This window comes from Jatropha curcas, chromosome 8 (assembly GCF_041381405.1).
Source record: "Jatropha curcas cultivar XTBG-Jc1 chromosome 8, XTBG_Jcur_1.0, whole genome shotgun sequence".
NCBI classification, from domain to species: domain Eukaryota; kingdom Viridiplantae; phylum Streptophyta; class Magnoliopsida; order Malpighiales; family Euphorbiaceae; genus Jatropha; species Jatropha curcas.
Genome location: NC_143158.1, coordinates 9,420,071 through 9,444,176, shown reverse-complemented (window position 1 = coordinate 9,444,176; position 24,106 = coordinate 9,420,071). Strand labels below are relative to the sequence as shown.

At 32.7% G+C, this 24,106-nt stretch overlaps 4 protein-coding genes across 8 annotated transcripts in view; 2 read left to right on the top strand and 2 right to left on the bottom strand.

Moving 5' to 3' along the window:
- Positions 1-7,583, top strand: part of LOC105645311 (ketose-bisphosphate aldolase class-II family protein) — a 40,890-nt gene extending 33,307 nt beyond the window's left edge. Inside the window, exons 27-42 of one of the 2 annotated variants that reach the window (XM_012230882.4) lie at positions 26-98; positions 180-299; positions 639-707; positions 811-981; positions 1,075-1,122; positions 1,302-1,443; positions 1,719-1,816; positions 3,531-3,675; positions 3,766-3,854; positions 3,923-4,033; positions 4,185-4,259; positions 4,732-4,797; positions 6,089-6,277; positions 6,374-6,484; positions 6,856-6,936; positions 7,259-7,583. In XM_012230882.4, coding sequence (XP_012086272.1) covers positions 26-98; positions 180-299; positions 639-707; positions 811-981; positions 1,075-1,122; positions 1,302-1,443; positions 1,719-1,816; positions 3,531-3,675; positions 3,766-3,854; positions 3,923-4,033; positions 4,185-4,259; positions 4,732-4,797; positions 6,089-6,277; positions 6,374-6,484; positions 6,856-6,936; positions 7,259-7,438 — 1,768 coding nt within the window. In that variant the 3' untranslated portion in view covers positions 7,439-7,583. Of the gene's footprint in view, positions 1-25; positions 99-179; positions 300-638; positions 708-810; positions 982-1,074; positions 1,123-1,301; positions 1,444-1,718; positions 1,817-3,530; positions 3,676-3,765; positions 3,855-3,922; positions 4,034-4,184; positions 4,260-4,731; positions 4,798-6,088; positions 6,278-6,373; positions 6,485-6,855; positions 6,937-7,258 lie in introns of those variants that run through there. The other variant, XR_002285664.3, reaches the window with a different exon arrangement.
- Positions 7,584-7,869: 286 nt separating this feature from the next.
- On the bottom strand, positions 7,870-9,311 carry LOC105645313 (large ribosomal subunit protein eL19x). The gene is made up of 2 exons (XM_012230883.4): positions 9,085-9,311; positions 7,870-8,790 (listed from the first exon to the last, which is right to left on the bottom strand). The coding sequence occupies exons 1-2, from the start codon at positions 9,194-9,196 to the stop codon at positions 8,399-8,401; spliced, it is 504 nt and encodes a 167-aa protein (XP_012086273.1). The 5' UTR covers positions 9,197-9,311; the 3' UTR covers positions 7,870-8,398.
- A 1,176-nt stretch (positions 9,312-10,487) lies between these two features.
- On the top strand, positions 10,488-13,256 carry LOC105645314 (uncharacterized). Its single transcript, XM_012230885.4, has 5 exons — positions 10,488-10,695; positions 10,801-10,850; positions 11,184-11,310; positions 12,308-12,412; positions 12,493-13,256. Exons 1-5 carry the CDS (start codon positions 10,581-10,583, stop codon positions 13,113-13,115), a joined length of 1,020 nt encoding a protein of 339 aa, XP_012086275.1. The 5' UTR covers positions 10,488-10,580; the 3' UTR covers positions 13,116-13,256.
- A 4,877-nt stretch (positions 13,257-18,133) lies between these two features.
- LOC105645315 (Vacuolar protein sorting-associated protein 26) lies at positions 18,134-24,082 on the bottom strand. 4 transcript variants are annotated; one of them, XM_012230887.4, is made up of 12 exons: positions 23,937-24,082; positions 23,761-23,853; positions 23,529-23,593; positions 21,262-21,295; positions 20,917-21,006; positions 20,679-20,763; positions 20,486-20,581; positions 20,092-20,276; positions 19,925-20,013; positions 19,276-19,375; positions 19,140-19,180; positions 18,134-18,409 (listed from the first exon to the last, which is right to left on the bottom strand). In XM_012230887.4, exons 1-12 carry the CDS (start codon positions 23,988-23,990, stop codon positions 18,364-18,366), a joined length of 978 nt encoding a protein of 325 aa, XP_012086277.1. In that variant the 5' UTR covers positions 23,991-24,082; the 3' UTR covers positions 18,134-18,363. The 4 variants fall into 4 exon arrangements, with proteins under 4 accessions (XP_012086277.1, XP_012086276.1, XP_089581390.1 ...); XM_012230886.4 differs by having other exon boundaries at positions 18,140-18,409; positions 21,241-21,295; positions 23,937-24,018; XM_089725264.1 differs by having other exon boundaries at positions 18,384-18,402; positions 21,241-21,295.
- Between the last annotated feature and the right edge of the window lie 24 nt (positions 24,083-24,106).

Below are 24,106 nucleotides of genomic sequence, written 5' to 3'. Positions count from 1 at the left end.
AACATGCAAACCACTGTATCTATAGGCTTGTCCCTGCTGGAGAGACAGAGTTTGCAAAAGATGCTGCTTTTGGCTACAAGTCCTCCAACCTGCGAGAGGTCTACCATTTTTTCATTGCTATCTCATTGAAAAGAAGTTAGTTTTTTATGGTAATTTTGCAACTCTCTCTGGACTTTTAGTGGGTGGAGGAGAAAACTCAAGGTCGTGTCCCAGCTAATACTGTTACGTCTATATCTATCCAACTTCTAAGGAAAGGCGGGCCAAATGCTGTTTGTGAGCTTCTTTGCAACTTGCAGAAGGTACAAATGATTAATTAACTGGATATCCTAAAAAATTTTTGGGAACAAAAACCGATATCTTTTTGTTTTTTTGCTTGATAACTAAAGTAAAACATTGTTCTTTCATCTGCTTTTGAATTTTCCTCTTTCAGCAAAGACAAATCCCCAACGTCTCAACTGCTTTCCATGTGGATTATTCTGAATCAATAATGTATTAAATAGTTATTAGTGGTTTAATCCAAATCAATTAAGTAGAAATGATTCCGTCTTTTTGAATCTGTAGGCTGGAATGCCCCCAAGAGTTTATGGTCTGGATGAATTGTTCATTGACATGGCTTTTGTGTTTTTTGCCTGAAACAGGGGTCGACTTGTATAGTCAATGCAGCGAGTGAAAGAGACATGGCTGTATTTGCAGCTGGAATGATCCAGGCAAAATTTGCTAAAATTCTGGATTTTTTAGTGAAGTTAATTTTTTGTATTTCCGGTTTAAATTTGATAATGAAATTTTTATGAGGTTTTGTTTATTAAGCAGGCAGAATTGAAGGGCAAGTCCTTCTTATGCCGCACTGCTGCTAGCTTTGTTTCTGCTCGAATTGGAATTATTCCCAAAGCTCCAATACTGCCTAAAGATCTAGGAATAAACAAAGACAAAAGTGGTGGACTCATAGTTGTGGGATCCTATGTTCCAAAAACTACTAAACAGGTTCAATTAGTGGTCTCTGGTTTCCTTGTTTATATTTTAGCCCACTGATGATGACATGGACCACAGATTCATACTTATGTCTGTAATTCACAGGTTGAAGAACTTAAAATACAATGTGGCAAGGTCTTAAGAACCATTGAGGTAATCCAGATGCATGATGTCTTTCTATAGGCTTGATTTTAGATTTTTTTCCCCTCTTTCCTTTAAAAAACATGTGACAAACATTGTTGTATTTGAGATGCTTCAATTCCGTAGCAGAGTTCTGTTCATATTTATTTTTAGGTAAGAAGTTCAAGTTTTTTTTTTTTTTTTATGAACAGGTTTCTGTTGATAAACTTTCCATGAAGTCTTTAGAAGAGAGGGATGAGGAAATTAATAGAGCAGCTGAATTGGCAGATATTTTCCTTGGAGTTTGCAAGGACACGTTAATAATGACCAGTCGTGAACTCATCACTGGAAAATGTTAGTGCTATTTTCTTTTCTTTATTTAGTTTTTGCATCGTTGGTGATTCACCAATGGTTTAATATAAATGACAATTACTGCCCTCCTTTTATGTGAATGTTTGAACTGAATACCAGATTCTTATGAGCACCATTTGGTCAGAAGACCTCTTGATTGTCTTTACTATTAATAAAAGAGGCAGAGAGCCAAAAAAAAAAATGGAGGAAGAAAAATCATTCTCCAACGTCTTTCATCTAATATCCCTTCTCTTATTTATTTAATTTTCTTTCTGTAGCTCCTTCTGAGAGTTTGGAAATCAATTTTAAAGTGAGCTCTGCACTGGTAGAAATTGTGCGGCGGATATCAACAAGACCTCGGTACATTCTGGCAAAGGTATTTAAATTTATTTAAATGACCAAATTTTTGACAGACCAGCTTTTGGTTCTTTAATTCTCTCTCTTATTTTTCTCATTTTCAATGGAGTAATTAGTATACTTTTTCACATTTATGCATTTCAGACTATTGAACTGTCATATTCATCCTCTACCTTGGTGGTGGGGGACGTTGTCCCAAACAAAATTGAATGGTCTTGGAAGGACATATAAACTGTGAATAGAAAGATTTATCAAAGACTTCCTTCAATCTTCTCTAGAAACCAGCCGAAAGAAATCCAACTAAACAAGCAACAGAGGAACCTATGTCATTTCCCTATGATTAACACATTTATGAAGAAGTAAAAAACTCCAAGATGGATCCTTGTTCCTTTAAGCAAACAATTGTGAGACATGTATTTTGCAAACAAGAAACTCTAAGGACGAAGAATGGGATGAGAAAAACAAATACCGGACCTAACACAACTTCATATTTAACAAAGGCAGAAAAAGTACACAATATATAGGATGGGAGTTTGCAGGGGCTTTAACTAGTAATATTACTCTTCCATAGCATTCTATCAATTCTATTGTAATCTATAGCACTTGATAACCTTCCACCAGAAATCAATCTCCAGAGGAAGCATCACAGCCATTTACATAACAAATCTGCCAATGGATCTTGATGGATCTTGAGAATGGAAATGTTAGTTTTATAGTTTTAACCATTTATTTTTCAGATTGTGAATGAAAAAGATTCTTCTTATCAATCATAAAAAGTTGTCTTCTATATTGGCAATTGATACTCAAATGGTTAATAGAGTTTTTACAAACTCAAAATGTACCATAATTTTCCTTCTCTCTTTGTCACTATAGCAGAAACACTGTCTTAAAAAGCCATGTAAATGTAATTGCATGAATTATAGGCTCACAAGTTTATGACTTGTGAGTCACATTAATTCCTTTCCTATTTTAGTAACAATAGGTAGCAGAAGAGATGTTCCAAATATTCACAAGCTTTAATGCCATAGGAAACTTATTTATCATCTAGTTTAATGTGACAAAAGTGAGTCATTGGATTTTAGATGAACAACTATGTTCACATCACTTTGCACAAGTTTGCATAGACAAATGATCTGATATAGTTTTCTACCACCCCAAATGTGCTCAAGAATCTTGAAATTGAGAAAGAAATGTATTTGAAGATACTAACAATAGCATGTTCATATATAGAATAAAAACTTCAGATTTCTGAACCATATGATGTACCAATGGAACCCATTTGCAGATATTGGAAACTTCTTATTGAAAAATTTTCTTGTAACACGTGCAATGCAAGTTGCACAGCTTGTGCTAGATTTATCTTCAGCATTATTTTGGATCATCTTTTTTTTTCTCTCTTTTTCCTTTTAATTTTGGAAAATGCTGATTTCATTGAAATAAATATCCATTACTTTGCTGCGAATTTCCTCTCTTGTTTATAAGCCCATTCAAACTGCATCTCTAGCTTTAGAAAAGAACACCCAACATGTGTTAGATTTCTTTTTCTGTTGGCCACCATGAATAAACAAGATATAAACGTAAAACTAATTGTTTCTGTGTTGTGGGGTAACCTTTCCTACTTTTAATGCCTCAAACTTCAATGGTAATATTTGATATCAAGCCCTTGGTCAAAATATTGAGATACTTCACCAAGTCAGTTAACGCCTACCAACTAATATGTCCTGTTGTTTTAGGGTGGAATCACCTCGTCAGACCTTGCCACAAAAGCTCTAGAAGCAAAATGTGCCAAAGTAGTAGGACAAGCTCTGGCTGGTGTTCCTTTGTGGTTGCTTGGTCCTGAAAGTAGGCATCCAAAAGTTCCTTACATTGTTTTCCCAGGTAAATGAATTCTTATATTATTTTTAGAACCTTCCTTTATTTACATAAAATGGAAAATTGGATGTCTAACTTCTATAGCTCTTTCTACAGGTAATGTTGGTGACAGTAAAGCATTGGCTCAAGTAGTGAAATCTTGGGCTCGTCCTTCTAGACTCTCATCAACAAAAGATCTTTTGCTTGTAAGGACTATTAACCTAGTTGTTTTAATAGTTTGCTACTTCAGATGATAATTTATTTCTGTTAAAAGAATGCAGAGAATGGTGGATATGCCATCGGAGCATTTAACGTTTATAATATGGAAGGAGCTGAAGCTGTCGTTGCTGCAGCAGAGGAAGAAAATAGTCCTGCTATTATACAGGTTAGAACAAGAGTGAAAATTATTTGAGCTATTAAATGTGCCCAAGACTTGCATTGACATATTGTTTTAGGATCCTAATAATGTGAGGATGCAGATATGACTTTCAGGTGCTTGTCAGTGAATTAATAAATGCTATATGTTCTTTTCACAGATACACCCTAGTGCCTTGAAGCAAGGAGGAATTCCCTTGGTTGCTGCTTGTGTCTCTGCTGCTGAACAGGCCACTGTAAGTGACACTTCATATCTTTCAGAAAAAATGTAAAGGATTTAAGAAGAAAGAAAGTTAAGACAGCATAATTAGGGTTTAGTCGTCCATAGCCTGCATATTTCAATTTATAGTACGTGTGACATGGATTGTGTAGTTTAAAGCCATTTCAGCTATAAGCAAACTGTAGGACTCAGTTATGAGGAGATATAGGTGAAGCTAGTTTGGCAAGTTCTAAGTACAATACTAAAATAGTGTTAGGAACTTACCACCTAGACATTGCAAACGCAAAAATCTTGGACGCAATCAATTAATGCATACATGCAGAAGAGTAAGAGACTTCAGATTTTCTTTTGTAGATCCTGCTTATCCAGGATTATAACAGAATGATGGTGTTTAGCATGCTCTGGTTGTAAAGTTTACTTGAGTTGATGTGTTGGTTTTGTGTTATACATACATATAAGACAGTATCATGTGTAAACATGCATGGCAGGTTCCCATTACTGTTCACTTTGATCATGGAGCTTCGAAGCAAGAACTGGTGGGAGCTCTTGACATGGTAAGTGTGCATCTTGGTTTCCAACAAAAGAAATGATTATATAATTGGTAACTCTTTACTCTTTTATCTCTGTTAATGTAATACAAGCTAAATTATATCCGCACTTCGTTGTGGTTTTGCTATTACATTTTTTTTTTTTTTTTTTTGGTTCTGAGTCAATATATAAATATATATTCTTGCATATGTGTGAAAAGTGAAAATCTTTCATTCAATCTCTTGTAAGACATAGTTACGATGCTATTTATACATAAGGACTATATGAAATACCTAAACTACCCTTTACACTTAAGAATAGACTACTAACACTCACAACTATCAACTATACAAGACAACATATATAACATTTATTCAAGTTAAGTTCATAATTCAGGAAATGACCTTTTGATATGATAATAGACTATGAATCTATTATAGCATTATAAGAAGTGAAAAAATCAAAAGAGGTTTTGTGGGAAAAATTCTCAAAATATTGTTTTTGGAATAATAAATCTGATACATTTTAGTATGTATAAATATTTTTAAAAAAATCCTTGAATTTGTGTTGTTGAGAGAATATATGGATACTATCTAGTCTAGCATTGGGTAGACCTCATACAATAACTGTCCTAGCTCTACCCTATTGTTGAACCACATGCATCAAAAGGCGCATATACGGTGACAAAAAAATTGTATGAATTCACAAAAACTTTGTGGAGTTGGCAGAATTCTGAAAATTGGAATGAAAAAAAATATTATAAAATGTTTATTGAGAACTTATCAAATTCACAATGTTCTTGTTTGAAAGGAGCTATTGCTTGTAGTGTTGGAATCCAACAAAAAATAATAAATGAAATTAGTCATGTGACTATTGCTTGTAGTATTACTCTCAGTTCATGTAAGTTTCAGCCTTCAATTTGTTGGATTATTATTTGTGGGCTGGATTGTTAACTCATTATATGGACATATATAGAAAGAATAGAGAAAACAAATAAAAATTGACAACTGTTTATGGGAGCAATATATCGGGAAGCATTTGATTATAGGGGAAGAATTGTCAAAATAGGAAAATTCACTTCTTCTGTGAACAGTGGATCTGGCATCCACTTTAAGAAATTAATATCTTGATTATAGGAATTAGTATAGCTGATTCTAAGCAGAATCTGTCTAGTTCCTTGTAGTTAGTTATAATCTGAATTCTTCATGGAATATAGTGAAAGTACAATTGTTCACTCTGATTGAATGTAATATATACTCTGGTTCAATAGAGTATTAATTTGTTACTGTTTGATAATTCTCAAATCTAACATGGCAGGGATTCGATTCAGTCATGGCAGATGGTTCACATCTTCTTTTCAAGGATAATATATATTTCACAAAATACATAACCTCCTTGGCTCACTCAAAAAATATGTTGGTAGAAGCAGAACTAGGGAGGTTGTCAGGGACAGAGGACGAATGGACTGTTGAAGAGTATGAAGCAAGGCTGACTGATATTAATCAGGTTACTGCACTTTTAAATCCACTGACGAGAATAACCATCTGAATTCATGCCCTTGTACACAGCTAAGTGATATAATTGGCTTCACTTGAATTTCAGGCTGAAGAGTTCATTGATGAGACCGGTATAGATGCTTTGGCTGTGTGTATTGGTAATGTACATGGAAAGTATCCTCCCAGTGGCCCAAATCTTAAACTCGATTTGCTTAAGGTATCATAGTTCAGCTAGTTGCCTATATATTAAGATTCGGGTACTATTTATGAGCTTTGTGCATTAGATTTCACCTTGTCAATCACAGAATCTGATAGTATATTCAGGACGCCATGCTGCAATAAAATGTGTTTGTATTTGACTTGTATTTGGCATTCTCTTATGCTCAATTGATGCTCAGTAAAAACAAGCACACTGTGTACCATTGGTAAAGGAACAGTGATATGATTGATGCTTAGATTTTAGTCTTGTATCATCATCTCATGTTGATAACTTGATTCCTAATTGAAGTATCTGGTTCAAGAATTTATTAACACCACAACTTCCATAAAGAAAATTTGATTGATCAAGTATTGTTGCTATATTTTTAGGATTTGTATCAGTTGAGTTCAAAGAAAGGCGTTATTCTAGTGCTGCATGGAGCTTCAGGGTTGCCCAAGGAACTTGTCAAGGTATGTTTTTTTTCGTACTTGTATGAATGTATTGTATATTTAAGGCATCAATATCTTTGAAATTTTGTGGAATGGAAAATGCTACTTATCCCAACACTTTTTATCAACTTCAAATTCTTACCTGAAGTATCATTATTGTATTTATAACAACATTGCTTATTTATATAAAGATAATGTGCACTAATATTATGTAGACACATTAGGCGGTGTTGGGATGAAAATAGTGCCGATTTTGGTTGCCAGCTTAAAAGTATAAATTGGCTAGTGAATGAACTTGATGAAGAAACATTGACGATCTATCTTAAATGAACATCTTGGGTAGGCTTGTATCAAGCGGGGAGTGAGGAAGTTCAATGTGAACACTGAGGTGCGCAAAGCTTATATGGACTCACTGAGCATCCCAAAGAAAGATTTGGTTCATGTTATGGATTCTGCCAAAGAAGCCATGAAAGCTGTGATTGCAGAAAAGATGCATTTGTTTGGTTCAGCTGGTAAAGCATGATTTATTTTTCTTCCTATTTCTGATATTAAAAAAGGGTCTTAGCATGGAAATAATTGCAAACACTACATTTATTAGTTCATAGAACACTCAATATTTATCTGAATCATCGACAATACTTATTAAAAAAATTATTATTCTTTTGTTATATTTGTTTTCATATCTGTTGATTGCGCCCTTCTGCTGGTAATTGTCAATCTGCTATCAGGAAAATTAGTAGATAAATAGGGCACAGGCTCTACAGAAATTTTTATTTGATTAAATTGCATTTTATTAGAAATTTATATTACATTACATTTTATTATAATTCTCATCAAATGGAGCCTTAGATCATATTATAAATTTAATTTTGGCTGATAGAAAGATGTAGAGAGATGTTGCTTGAGAAAGATTTTCTGCTATAGTGGAACACAATCTGCAAGACTGCTTCTTCATAATAGGTTGAATTTTTTTTTTTTTTTTTAAATTGGCAGTTTACATAATTAATATGATTATATACTAATGAAAAAAATAAAAATACAAATAGAGGTAAACGTAAAACATACATTTCTGACACAACAACAAAATACTAGGTACCAAGTAGTGATGGCTAGTTCACCGAACCAATGGTTCTGGGCCAGTGATGCTTGGAACCAAGATCTAACCAGTGGTTCTGGTTTTGTGTTGATTTTGGGTCTCTCAGTTCCAGCATCGGATATTCAACCACTGATTCTGGCGAATTTGGATGTACCGTTTTCCCCTTTCCCTTTTTCTTTTTAATTTTTGGTTTTTTTCTTTTTGCACCAGAACAGATCAACTGAATGGCCAAACGGTTCCAAACTGTTTGTTATCATATCAAACTGGAAATTCTAAGCTGCTTTTGGTTCGGCTTTAGATTGAACCAGATCGATAGCAGCTTTAGATTTATTTATTTATTTGTTTATTTAATAACTAATGAATCTACTTCCTCCATAATAACATAAATCACTTGTTAGCTTTCCTTGCCTCAAATTGATCCAAAAGTGCTGTATTGCCTCTAGCTTTCTCTGCCTTCAACTTGTGAATGCTCTCCATCAGCACGCGTTTGTTCTTGAAAACATTTCCTTTGACACTTGAGTACATTTGATGGTATACATGTCTATCAATTTTTCCAAGTTGTCTATATTTACGAAGCAAATGTCTCAAGACTCTCATCTTCTTCATCCACACATGCTTTGAAGGCAGCCTTGCCTCTCTCGTCCCTTTCCTCCTCCCATAGCCTGACCGTCTTCCTTTCATTTTCGCTTCCTTCACTTTCTTACACCGCCATCTTGAATGGGTTATTTCTGGTTTTCTTATTATCAAACCATCCTTTATTGCTTTTCTTATGTTCATCCCTGCAGTTATTTTTATTCAAGTCAGCTATTAGCAATAGCAATTCGAAATTAGCTTTAAATATACTTGGGTAGTGCTTAATATACAATTCATTTTATTTGTAATCTAAATGATTTTTTCTGTTGCATTGGAATTCACTTTAAATATATAATTTTATTATCATACATTTGAAACCTATTTCTTGATTTCTTTTTCCCCAACCAAAAAATAAAAGAAAATGAAAGCATACAAAAAAAGAAAAGAAAGAAAATAACATAATATACATGAGAAACAGAGCTAGAAGAGTAAAGACATACTAGAATTGGCCATTGAGATTTCAAAGGTCTCATTGGGATCAAGCCACAATTTTTTCTCACCACATTTGAGTATACTGGCAGCTAGCCTTTTCTGCAACCTCAGTGATACCATTCTGATTATCTGTTGTATGTTCAAAGGCTAAAGGAAAGATTTTCTCTAAGAAAAAAAAAAATGTGCAAAAGGGAAACAATGAATAAATAGTTGGATTAGATATGTACTTATGGTTCAATAAGCACATATATGTATATAGAACCAAACAATTAAGATAGTTGGTATGTTGCTTGGGACCCAAGTGTTTGGTATGTTGCTTGGGACGCAAGTGTATGGTTTGTACGTTTTCTCCTTTTGAACATTTCTTCCTCTCAGCTTCATTTCTTGGGGACGAAGTAAGGTCACCCGTTTCTCCATTTCAATAACCCAATGCTTGAACCATTGTAGCCTATCCTTTATTATTTCACCAAAGCTTTACACAATAGGAGATTGGATTTGTATATTATAAGTTTGATCTTCTATAATAATGATGTTATCAACTATTTAATAAAATTCTGAAATTTAGATTTCAGATCTCAATTTTTCACACAAATTTTTGTAAAAGCCGTTGTTTGACTGACAATTTGAATTGAAATTCAGGGCGTGCTCCAACTGTAAAAATGAATACATTTAATCTAACTTCTAAATTATGAGTTGGGTCCACAAATATATGTTTGTTTCACCTGATGATGTCTCTGTTCTGAAGAAAAAATATTTCAGAGTAATATAATTAATAGAACATTGTTCTCTCGCTGATTAGTTGTCACATTTTATATTTACATTAAAAATATTAAATGAATTGTGTGCCTTTATAAAAATGGCATTTGATAATTTAAATTTTTATTTTATATGGAAAGCACTAATTCATTTAGTGATTTCAATATAAAATAAAAGTTATTATTCATTCATCTGTTACTTGTCAATACAATTAATTTTTGTATTGCACTTAGATTTATAAATAGTTTTTACAGGACCATTATTTTTATTAAAAATCTCCACAATAAAAATGAGATTAACTTTATGTTATATATATATATAAAGGATAAAAAAAAGTCAAAATATAAAAGTGCTAACTATTTACATATTTATTAACAATAAATTTTTAAAAGCTTTTTGGTTTAACTAAAATATAAAAAGTAAAGGAAAAAATAAAATAGAAAATTTTTTTCGATCAATCAAATTATATAAAAAAAAAGTAAAAGGAAAAAGAAATACAATGCCAAATCTCATGGAATATCCCAATAATTTATTGGAGCCTCGCATGCCATCAGTTGTCACGGTCAGAGCCACGTACGACAATACGTTGAGAATGGATAAGGACGTCAACAGAAAATGCGATTGTCGTTGCCAACAAAATAAAAAGGCAATAACAACAACAAAACAATCCGCCAAAGACGAAATCACAGTTTCTCTCTTTGTAAAAGGAACTCACCACCTCACTCTTTGTTTCAGTGCTTCTTAAGCTATGGCAGATCATACCCAGAAACCAGAAATCTTTGAGCTCAACAATGGCACCATGGTCGTCAAAATTACCAATTTGGGTTGCACCATTACTTCTTTGTCTGTACCGGATAAAAATGGTAGCTCATGCTTCCCTTCTTATTTATTTGTTTTTTCTTTTCTCAAATCATTATAAATTTTATTTCTTTGACATCAATCATTCATTGATTTTTTTCATCTTGAAGGGAATTTAGCTGATGTTGTTCTTGGATTCGACTCTGTTGAGCCATATCTGGTAATTATATTTGCTTCATCTTTTGTTATATTGTAAAGCAATTGATTGAATTGATTAGATTTAGGGGGAAAAAAGAAGCCATGGTGCCATTTACAATATTAATCACCACTTAAAATATTAAATAAATATTAGTTTTGGATCACAATACTAATTAACTAAAAGTAACGCAATGTTAGTGGGATTTCCATTTAGGTGTTTTCTAGATGAATTAACTGGTTTCTTGCATTAGCAATCTGATGGAAGTGTAGCTATTTTATGACAGGTTTGTTCTTTTTATTATTAACCATTTTGTTTCCTCTAAATGCTTTTTTGATTATATGTATGTGTGAACAGAAAGGTGTTGCCCCTTATTTTGGAGCCATTGTGGGGCGAGTAGCAAATAGAATCAAAGATGGGAAGTTTAGTTTGAATGGGGTTGAATACACTTTGCCCATTAACAGGCCTCCAAACAGTCTTCATGGTATTTATCATCAAATTCTTCTATTCTTTTAATTATATTTGTCTACAGTTCAATACTGTGGAACGATAATGGAATAAGTGTAGATGGCTTTAATTGTTTAGTCTTTTAGTTTTTATGTTGAAGATGGCTTTAAGTGTAGATGGCTAACATTTTTGTTAGTTGACACCTTGATTCATGACATACAGTGGTAAAATTTGAGATGAAAAAGAAAGGACAACTTCAAACTTTTATAGAGACAATTCCTTTTAGTCAAAGTTAGAAAACATTTTATAGTCTTGTTGTATCTATAAGCAAATTTCACTGGAGATTAGAAATGTTTAATGGTGTCAATTGTTATAAGGTAGCTTGGTCAGGGTAGTGTTTGTTTAACTATGGCGCTTGACATGGTGTGAGCAATTGTGGAAATAGCAATGGTGAATGGTTATGATGGGACTGTAATATTCATGTGTCCAAAATTTTTCTCTTTATTCATTATTCTTTTAAGCTGGTTAAAAGTTTCAATTTTCTATTGAAAAATAACCATCTTGTGGGGAAAAAGCAATCCAAATGCGCTCAAATGTTCTTATGAGTTTAGGTGTAGGGTGTATTGATGGGGAGGGACGTTCAAATAACCACCTCCCCAAGCATAACATATGAGATATAATATTTTCTGTCTACCAAATTGCTGTTTAGTAACTGATCCTGGGAAAGCAATGTGACATTGTGTTCTTTAGCCATTATCTGACAATTAATTCTCTAGAACTCTGCAACTCATAATAAGTGAAGCATTAGAAAGATCCATTTGTGCTTGTTTCATCAACAAGAAGGGCATTTCATTTTTCATTTTTGTGTAATACAATTTACAGTGTATGATTCAATTTCTCTTTCCATGATTATAGTACTGTTCCACTCTTTAAATAATGACAGATAATTCCACTTTGACTGATATTCTAGGTTAAATGCCAATTTTAGTATTGTTCTTGAATGTAAATGTTGATACTGTTGTTCTAATGTTTAGGTGGGCTGAAGGGGTTTGATAAGATGATATGGGAGGTAACAGAACATAAGAAGGGCGAAAATCCATCAATTACCTTCAAGTACGAGAGTCATGATGGAGAGGAAGGTAAGCCCCATCACTCACCCTCTCTCACTCTCTCTCTCTCTCTCTCTCTCTCTGATTTTTTCTGTTTCTCCTGGTAATAGGTTATCCTGGGGATCTTTCTGTAACTGCAACATACGCACTTACTTCAAGCACAACAATGAGGCTTGACATGGAAGCGGTGCCAAAGGACAAAGCCACTCCAGTCAGCTTAGCCCAGCATACTTACTGGAACTTAGCTGGCCACAACTCAGGAAGTATACTTGACCATTCAATTCAAATATGGGGATCTCATATTACACCTGTTGATGAGAATATTGTACCTACTGGTGAAATAATGCCAGTTAAAGGCACCCCTTTTGATTTCACCTCTGAGAAGAAGATTGGTGCTTCAATCGATGAAGTAGGTTTAGGGTATGATCACAACTACGTGCTCGACTGCGGGGAAGAGAAAAATGGTTTAAAACATGCTGGGAAAGTAAAAGATCCATCAAGCTTGAGGGTCCTTAACTTGTGGACCAATGCTCCTGGGATGCAGTTTTACACTGCAAACTATGTGAATGGAGTTCATGGTAAAGGAGGTGCTGTTTATGGAAAGCATTCTGGGCTGTGTTTGGAGACGCAGGGATTTCCTAATGCCATAAACCAACCAAACTTCCCGTCAGTAGTCATTCAACCTGGTGAGACATACAGGAATTCTATGTTGTTCGAGTTTTCGGTTGAGTGAGATGGTAGTTTTTTTAGCAGTAGCAGTGAGAATGAGAGGGTTAAATTCTGGCTTTCCAGAATTACAAATGAGTATTTATGAAATTATGATGGTGATCTAATAATTCCTCTAATAATAATAAATTATGTGACTTGTATATGATGTTGGGAGGCCATTTTCATCAATGTAGTTTTTACCCATATTGGCTAATAATCTGATTTTAGATTATGATAAAGATGAAATTACCAATATATTACTGGAGATATGTGCTGGTTTTGACAGATGAATGAGCTCAAATTCTCAATGGCCGAGTCAACAGCCCTGAGATTTGTAAGGATTAAATTTGAACAATCAAAATCACAATATTTATTACATGTGCTTTTCAGATTCAAATGAATAATGATTCTATCCAACCCTAAAAGATGGGATGCTCCGCTCAACTAGAAGCACACACTATCAGGCTTGGCAATAATAAATCGATTATGTTTACATTTTGTTTAGGTGTATATTGAAAGAACTTACCAATTTATCTTCTAAAAAAAAAAATAATTTAAAAAAAAAATGGAAAAATAATTAATTGGTTGAAAAATCATTTATTTTATTCTTCTAATTAAAAATAATGATATTTAGTAATTAATCAAAACTAAATATGATATTTATTTTATTTTTCTAATTCAGTGATGATATTTAATAATTATATATTCTAATATGAAAATTCTAACAAACTAAAAAAGAAAACTAATCAAAACTCATCTTTATATATTCTTTTCACCACGACATTATTATTTTTCATACTAAATTTTGATTAAAATATTTATTATGTCTGATATAGTAATACTATGTAATAAGATAAATAAAAGATTCTCAAAACAAAATATTTTTCGTTTTCCTTTTAGTTTCTACAATCTCTGATTACCAAATGTCTTGCTCTTGATTTACCATACTGCATTTCAAAGATGATAAAAATTATAAAGGAATAATTATATATATAGAAATTGAAAGTCTTATACAGTAGAAACTCAATATTGAAGAGGGATGCCATCCCAAGACTGAAGCAATAACTATAATTTTGTCTTTGCTTTTTAATTAGAAGTATGCAATTTAAATTATATTGTTCTGCTTAATCCCTATCAAAATATTAATTTGATAACAAAAAATTCGAACACAGAAAAATTATGCTAAAGCCTTACCATAATATCATGAATTTGTGGTGTGCCAGCTGTTCTCATTTCAGGATTGCTATATATATATATATATATATATATATATATATATATATATATATAGTCAGTTTGCATGGAGTTTCTGTGATGCTTGATGATTCCACTCTGTGACTGTTTCTTCCATAAAATGTAATTATGAGAAACTATGTGCTTGTTGATGAAATATAGAAATATATTTCAATGTAAAATTAGTTGTATCGTTTTTTATCTTTATATTACAAATTTATTAAATAAATTTTTTTATTAAATAAATTTATTGTTATATTTAAAATGTGTTTAATTCATGTATATTTTACGGTAATGGCAAAACTTTCATTGAACGAAAAAAGCAAGATGATTGCTTCTTGTAAAGTAATTTATACGGAAACGATGATAATGCTTATGACAATGATGGCTATGGCTATGTTTATGGATGCAATTGCTATGTTACAAGTTAGAGTTCCTAGAAATATTTCTCATAAATTTAATGATTCTGCTCAACAAAGATTGGAAGTTAGACTTATGACACTTTTTCATAATCATGATGAAGTTTGCATTGAAAATTTAAGAATGAACTAGATGTGTTTTTATAAAATGTCTGAGACGCTAAAAGAAGTTCGCAAGCTACAAGGAAATAAGAATATGAGTGTGGAAGAAATGGTAGCTATGTATTCACACATAGTTTCACATCATACTAAAACTAGAAGAACTCAATTATATTTTAGGAGTGGAGAGACCATATCTAGGCATTTTAATTCAGTCTTCATGTTGTACGTAAATGTCATCATCTTCTTCTAAAAAGCCAGAACCAATCGATGAAAATAACTACGGTGACAAACGGAAATGGTTCAAGGTAGATTTCATTTATCTATGTTAAAACTTTGTATGTTTTCTTTTTTTAAATATGAAATATAATTCTAACAAATATACACATCTTATTTGAATGCATTAGATGGAACACCTATTAAAGTTCGTGGAGCAGAGGAAGATAAAGTTAGATACAAAAATAAATGAGATCTTTCAACTAATGTGTAAGGAGTTTTTTCACAAAATTTACAATTTATATATATTACCTGGATGGGAGGGTTTACATATGATAATAGAATACTTCGAGATGCACTTTCAACTAATATACAGCTTAAGTTTTTTATATTATAAATCATGTAATTCATATTTAGTAATAATAGACTGCTTATTTCATATTATAGATATTATTATTTATATGATGTTGGTTACATGAATTCAAATGACTTCCTAACCTCTTATAGAGGTTAAAAGTATCATTTAAATGATTGGAAGACTGGTAATGAACCAAGAACCGGAAAAGAATGCTGCAACATGAAACATTCGCAAGGAAGAAATATCATAGAAAGGTGTTTTGCCCTATTGAAGCTTTGGTGGGGTATTTTAAGATGCACACCTTAGTATCTTGTAAAGACAGTTTGTAAGATCATCTCAGCATTTACTTTATTACACGATTTTATTAGAATTAACATGCAATTGGATCCAATGGACAGTGAGATAAATTAGTGTGAAAAAATGGAACAAGGACCACAAGATGTTTATGGTGGATAGCCAATTGACCATCTAGAGAGTTTTTCAGAGTAGCATAATTTTAGATTCAATTTAGCTAATGAAATTTTTCAAAAATAGAGGGAAAATAGGAATAAATATACAATAACTTACAAACTTGTATCAACAAGAGCTGGAGTGTTTGTTTGAATTATTTATTTGTAATAATATGATTGCTTTTTATATTTTTTATGTTCGACTTGTTACCTTGCAGACAATTTCTTAATTATAGTTTGTTGTTTAATTGAATGTGGTTTTGATATAAATGTTTATTTTTTTATTTATATTTATGATCAAATTACATGATTAGCATATTTTATTATGCATTCATGATGTTATTATATATATGTGTGTGTGTGTGATTATTTTAAAGATGAATAATATCAACAATAGAGAAAATGCCACATAATGACAAGTTTTGGAAGGTCTTGTGTTAGATGGACAAATGCTGAAATCATGTTTGGTGGATGGAAACAAGATAATGGTCACTTTAATTCTGGCTACCAGCTTCAGATACAGAAGATGATGAAGGACAAGATTCCTAATTGTCAAATAAAAGCTTATCCACATATTTACTCAAGGGCGTGAGATTAAAGTATCATGCAATTGCTGAAATGAGAGGTCTAAGATATAGTGAATTTGGATGGAATGAAAGAAATAATTGCATCACTTTGACGATGAAGTTTGGGATAATTAGATTAGGATACTATTGTTATTTGAAGGCGCATTTGACTCGTATGAGTATACCAATCACTAAAAAAAATTAATTTTGTGCAAAGTCATCGAGATGCAGTAGAATTGAGGAACAAACCATTTCCTTTTTATAATGAATTAGATTATGTTTATGAAAAAGACAGAGCTACTGAAGAAGGTGCAAGAACAACAAAGTCATTATAAATCATGTCCCCCACCAATTTTTAATGGCGAGGTAGGTAATGAGCAAGAAGAAACAAGTGTTACACCTTTACATACATTTTCTCATTCCACTCAAACAACACATGTTGCACCATCAAACACTAGAAATAAAAGAAGAAAGATAGACATCATGGAAATTATTCAAGAATTTTCTAGTCAAATGGATAAATTAGATAACTTAATGGTTGTTGCTGGAGAACATATCGGGCTAACTATTTTAAGCATAAGTTTGAAGGGGTATAAAGAAGAATGGCTGCTAAAGCTGAATTGATGAAGATCAAGGGCTTATCTCAACAGGATATCTTTAAGGTAAGAAGGAAGATTGCGCTTGATACCATAGAGCCGTGTAACTTTTTTAGTTTGCCGGAGGATTTTAGGAATTCTTATGTACTTAGTTTATTAATGCCACGGTGCTAGAACATCATAGCCTTTGGCACCCGTGTGGCGCCTAGACTCAGATCATAATCTAAGTCAGCCATGCATATTTCGAGAGTCTTTGCATAATATCCGACTGCATAACTCATCTTGTAATATATATATAAATGTCTCGTACAAGCGAATATGAGCTCAAGGCTTTAGGACATCCTGGGCAGCACAGAACTGCCTATACCGAAACCTTCACTTGAGGAGAGATGCGCACTATAGGCCTCCGGCCCTATAGTGTCTAGCCTCTCTTGATGGAACGTGATGCCCACATCCTAGCTCACTACGGTCCGGTCTCGCATACCGATCCCAGGATAGCAGAGAGCATTACGCCGGATCTCCCATTTCATATTCTTGGTCCAAATCCCATTCAACATGCTATTCTTTTCTTCAATAGCCTAACTTTGTTCTTAGGGTCACCGTGGTATGACACCATGGGTAAAGATTGTTATGACTCTTAATATTTAGATAACATAGGAATATAATTTTATTTATTATTGTCTGATTTATTATTATGTGATTAAAAAAATTATAAAGTTTAATGAATACAAAAATCGATTTATGATGAAATTGCAACTACTTAAAAAATTCAAAATGAAATTAATGATTAAGCCAAATAATTATGAGATACATAGGATAGCTTTTATAATAATTATATGTTAAGCAGCCTGTATGAACTTTTTTTGACATAATATTGCAATAGGAATATTAAAATTATATATTCATCCATAAATAGAATGGATTCAATGTTTTTTTAGATTTCTTTATTCTTCCACAATAAAATTACTAAAATAGAATAAGGCCGAATGCATAAATTGCCCCCTAACTTGCACTAAAAAGAAAAACTGAAATATATGCACAATGAAGCGAGTTAGGTAATTTCATAGCATCATACGTGACACTTTATTTGCCATAATTAAGGAGGTTAGGTTAGTTAAGTCAATTACATCCATAATTAAGAATAATGGAGTTATTTTTTGTGAAAAATTTAAAAATCTTAATGGCCTCGTTGCAATAATAATTCCTCCAATAAGCACTAAATAAAGCAGAATAGGCATAAACAGTGTCTCCATAATCCTCACTAACAGGGGTCTCAAACACGATCTATGCAAGCTCTACTTTACCTAATTTGGCGAGGGTAGATATCATAGCGCTAACTAGTTTTCCTTGCTTGTTCTTCCTATTTTCTCTTCTAACTGCAAACTGAAAACATCAAATCGCTTTAGAAGAATCTCCTTTGTTTCCAAACTCTCGAAGCAAGAAAGTTAAGCATTTGTGCTACAAAATCGAGACACAAAATTGGGCACTCGAGATGAAGCTTTAACATAAATCAAGAGGTCATGGTGGTAGCTTTAACGGTGGTGCTTTAAATGGTTTTGAGGATAATGGTGGTTTTGATGATAGGTTTTTGTTGTTGCAGTAATTAACTTCTTGATAAAAAAAGTGTGGTTCTTTAAATGGTTTTATGGATAAGGACTTCTTGACAAAGTTACAGTTGTCAATCATTTTGGTTAGAGAGAGAAAAGCTAAACCCACTGAAGTGAGATGGCATTCAACATTCCAAGATAATTGACATCTATATTGTCTATTAATCCACGTCACTGCACGTGTAATTTACTCCATGTTTTTTAATCAGTCCAAGTGTGCATATATTACAAAGTAAAATTCAAATAGCCACAAAGTCATTTGAAAGTAGAAGGAGCCATCAGATTTTTTTTGCGCAAATTCAAGAGGCAATTTATGTATTCGGCCCCTTTTCTATATGCCTAGCATCAAGAAGGTTTACATATTCATGGTAAAGTTTACTTCTAATAGATAACGTCAAAAACCATGCATGTGACATATCAACACAAGTAACACACAAAATTCAATTATTGTCATATACACAAGTGCACAAATTACAAATTATCGCCTTCAAAATAGACGTCCTCACCTTGTTCGGACAAGTTCAAGGGGTAAAGTTTCCATTGCCAGCTGAAAATTGAAGGACAACAAAATAAAAGCTTCAGATTGGAAAAAGAAAAAAAAAAAAAGCTACCTCTATACTGAAGTTTAGAAATGATGCTTACCCAGAGTCTTGGATTTCGGGGATCAGATTTTTTATGCAATTTGGACAGTTCTGACTGAAAGCTAATAACAATGGACACCTTGAACTCAATTGAAAATGGACTGCAATGGAAAATACAGAGAAGAAACAATAATGGTTTTTCAAGTAATACAATAATACAGTAATTGATCTAAAAAGAGCTTATTTTGATATTAACTTAATAACAAGTTCTAAAATTGAGAACATAATTTTGAGTAGTAATTGAGTTATTTAAAAAAAAGAAAAGGGTGTAAAGGGGAAATAAAAATATGAAGAGAAAATAAATTAGGGGACCGACAATGTCATTTTCTCTCCAATTTAGGAGGAAAATTAGAAAAAATAATTAAAAAATTACAATTTTACCCCTATTTATTATACTTTTTTGGAAAAAAAAAGTAAGAGTTAAACTCATAATTTTACTATTCATAAAATCATTTTCCCTCCTTATTTTTCTGTCAAATATCCAAACATTCAGGAGGAAAAATTTATATTTTCACCTTTATTTTCCTTCAATATTTTCTTTCCTTCCTAAATTACTATCCGAATACACTCTTAATTCTGTCTACTTCTGCCATTCACCTTAATGCATTCAGGTTTCATAACCAGATCAAGACAAAGACTCATGGGCTTACCCAGCCAAGACAGTTGGACAAGTCAAAAGACGGGGAATGATAACGTAAATGGGCAAAGTCATATTATGGGAGACATCTCCATCTGCTATCTGTATGGTATAAAGGGAAAAAATAAGAATGAACGTTAGATGAGTTAAATAATTGAGAAGATGTGAAATGTGGCATACCTGTGTTGTCTGAATCAAAGAGGTTTCAGTCACAATTTTCTCTCCATAAAGAATTGACTCCACCCGAAGCAAGTGAATATCAATGGAGGAAATGGGAACTGCAGATCTTTCTACTGTTAGCTCTCCACTGATAGGATCCAACAAGGAACACTGAGTAGATATCCTCCCAGTCACACGAAAACCACCTATTCAACGACAACCATTTACAATTAACAGGTCTTCAGAACAATATGATGCTCCATATATAGGCTAGTGGATGCAAGCAGCTGGAACTCCATATCCTTTTGTTATATGTGAAACATATAGGTACCAAACTTCTCAAGCAGAAATTTATTGCTCATAAATTTATATTACAGACTGTAAAAAAGAAGCATATGAAGAGAGATAAGCAGACCTGACTTCAATTCAGGAAGCAGCGGATGTTTTTGAGTGTCCTGAGTGATATAAAAGATAGCTGTTTCAGGAGAAACAGGTTGTGCAAGAAGATCAGCTGAAAATATAAGAGCAACAGAGACAGAAGCTTCCTCAGTTCAATTATTAGTGACTAATAACAGTGAGAAGTAATTTATATAATATAAGAACCTCACCTTTATCACTTTCAACTATGAATTCCACAGTTTTAGATAATGACTTATGCAGGTACCCTCTCATTATATCTACAGTTACCAGATACTACGACAAGGTTCATTAATCATCAATTTTCAAAAATATGTAAGAGAAAATAGAAGCTATTGGATGGTGGAAACATATAGAACAGAGATCAAGAAGAGACAGAATGAAAAGATCCACCAATAAACATTAGCACTTTCATAAGTCAATATTCACCTGGATGCTAATATTTGTTCCATGGAAGGTCTCATAAAACCTTTCTAAATTTTCTTCTCCAGGTTGTTTGAAAATTGCAGAAAATGGTATCTGCCATAAGAAGCAACCATTCACAAAATTGCAAAGAAAATAATAATCAGTTAGAAAAAACATCGAAGCTATATCAGACTATATCAGATATGAAGAAATATTTTCATCTATGACTACCTAATAACTAGCAAGAAAGAGACAAAGAGACAGAGACTTTAAACATGAAAGTAGAAAAACAATTGACTCAAAATTAATGACATAATTCAAATGTAGTTTACTCATTATCATATCTACCTCTGTTGTACCTGAACCAACCTTTCCTGATGATCTGATCTCAATGCTCTTATTCCTGTTAACAAGTGAGAAAAACAATTCACTGGCAAGAATTACGCGTGTCAGCCAAAAACTGGCTAAGGAAATCCAAATAAATCATGGCACCTATGCATTACTATCACAGTATGTTTCGCAATCGCGAAAGAAAAAAATTCAAGAAAAGGTTCCCATTTCTCAAACAAAAAGTTCAAGGCAACTCCTATCTTCGTCTAAGAGTTGTTTGGTTCTCAATTTTACTTTTTCATTTTTTGTCTTCCACAAGCAAAGCTACTTGTGTATAATTTGTAAATATGGAAATCTCTAGGCAAAAATTTTTTTCCTTCTGACACTCAATGGATTAAAAGATTATTAACAATATCACATCCATAAAACAACTGAAAAAAACATGGCTCAACAAATTCAAGTATTTACAAAATTTGATAAGGTGAGTGGCAAATATGACATTACTCATAATGCCACAACATTTTGAATTCAATTATAAGCTAAATGCATAAATTGACACTTGAATTTTAGAATTCTTAGATTGTAGTTTGAACCATTGAATAGTCAATTTGCAAAATGATACCCGCTGAACAACTCACATGTGAAATCTCGCCGAACAAAAATAAACCTAGACATTTTTCAATTACCTAGCAGTTATTAAATAAGTGCAAAACTTTATGGAATAACTGTTTTTACATTTTTCAAATACTATATAAGTATTCAATAGGTGCTATTTGACAAGTCAAATTTCATAAGTTGAAATGGTTAACAAATGTAATTTTGCAAAATAAAATGTTTAGTAGGTTAAAATAAAAATTGAATGCACCAATAAACCTTTCTTGTGAATTTTAGATTTTAATTTATGTGTTTAGCCTTCATTATATGCATATAGATAAATAAAAAAATTAAAAAAAAAAATGAAATTCACAAGTCAAGATCTCTATTTTCAAAAATCCATTAAACAGTCCCTCTATTTTGTTATCATTCAACTAAATAGTCCTTCTAATTTTTCTATTAAATTAGGATGAATGCCAATTTTAACTTTAACAAAACTTCAAATTTTCTTTTGCATATCATCAAATCAAATCTTGAGTTTTTCCTTTATTGAAAAACATCATCAATCCTAATTTACAAATAGAAAATCATTCAAAATAGTAACAAACTTATATGTTTAGATTAAATTATCAGATAAAAGTTGATAATAAAATTTTGTTTCTTTCCCTAAAAGGTAAAATCAGAATAAGAAGTATTTTCTTTTATCTTTCTTTACTTACTGTTATGACCTTGGAGAACCACACCTCAAAAGCTAGCCATTGAGGTCGGAGAGCCCAAGTTCATATAATCTTCACATTGAAATCTCGTACTTCCAATGTGGATCCAAGACAAGTCCCAAACCTTGTCCTGTAATTACTATCCTAACATCCTCTGGAGTTCCAATGTCCATGACGGTCCGCTTTGTGCTAGGATGGCTTTGCGCTTTTTTTTTTTTTAACTAGCCGCAAGTGAACACTGCAATTCTGGCATCATCACCCGCGTTATTCGAGTGCAATTGGGAGGTGGTGGGCTCTGACGAATTGTTACAACCCTCAGAGAACCACACCTTAAAAGCTAGCTGTTGAGGTTGGAGAGCTCAAGTTCATGTAAACCTCACTCTAAAATCTCATACTTCTAATGTGGAATCCAAGTCAAGTCCCATACCTTGTCTTAAAACTACGATTCTAACACTCACCAACTAAAGATCAACAAAATTTTAACAGAATGACTATTTAGTTGAGCAACAAGAAAATAGGGGAACTGTTCCACTGATTTTTGAAAATAAAGTTCTTGACTTTGAAAATCAGTGATAATTCACCCTCTACTGATTACTATTATTGTCACTCACAAAGTGCATACAATGAAAAGATCAATATAATTATGTGGATCACTATTAATCAAACTCAAATAAATTACCATCTATAACCTATGCCTAGAGGCTGAAGTGGAACTAGCAATCATGGCTTTAAATTCAGTTGTGTAAACATGGAACAGAAAATTATCCCAGCTTAATCTACAATCAACTATAAATTCAAATTTGCCACTACTTTTTTGGTTACAATCATTTTTATTTTCCTATTTTCTTCAAATCATATACAATTAAGTCTCTTTTGGTACATACAAATTTCTACTAAGCAGAATAGCTAATATCAAATGGCATAGGAGGATTAAAAAAAATGCTTGAAAAATTAAGTTTTTGAACAAAAAAAAAAAAAATTGAAACAGTAACTTACACAATGGAGATGGGCTTTATGACACCATACAGGGACTCAATAACTCCTGCAGATCCTCCTCGAACCTGCAAACATTAGGAGCATCTAAACTGTGAAAACTTAACAATAATAATCCAATTCAAGTGCGAGACAGTAATCAAAATTCTAATGATGATCTCAAAACAATTTTAACAACTAAAAGAATCATTATCAGTTGAAACTTCCTTTTCTTTTCTCGTTATTGAAAACTAACCTGCAAGTTAACAGATCCATTGACGGTAAGGCGAATTCCATAGTGCGAGATTGTAGATGGAGACTTGATGACGATTTTGCCTTCAAGAGGTTCCTGAAAAGTGTGCAAAACGACGTCAGTTAATATCTGAGGATGTGTACGGTGCGTGTAGAAAGAGAGAGGGAGAGGGAGTATACAGATGGGCGATAGATACGGTTGGATCGAGAAAGCTTGAGGTCTATAGTTGACATCACGAGGACATGAAGCAACAGACACAACAGAATGAAACGACTTGAGAGGAGACCCTCCGAAAATTATAAGCCTGCTCACCGATGTGGATCCGCCCAGCCCAACTAGTCTAAACATT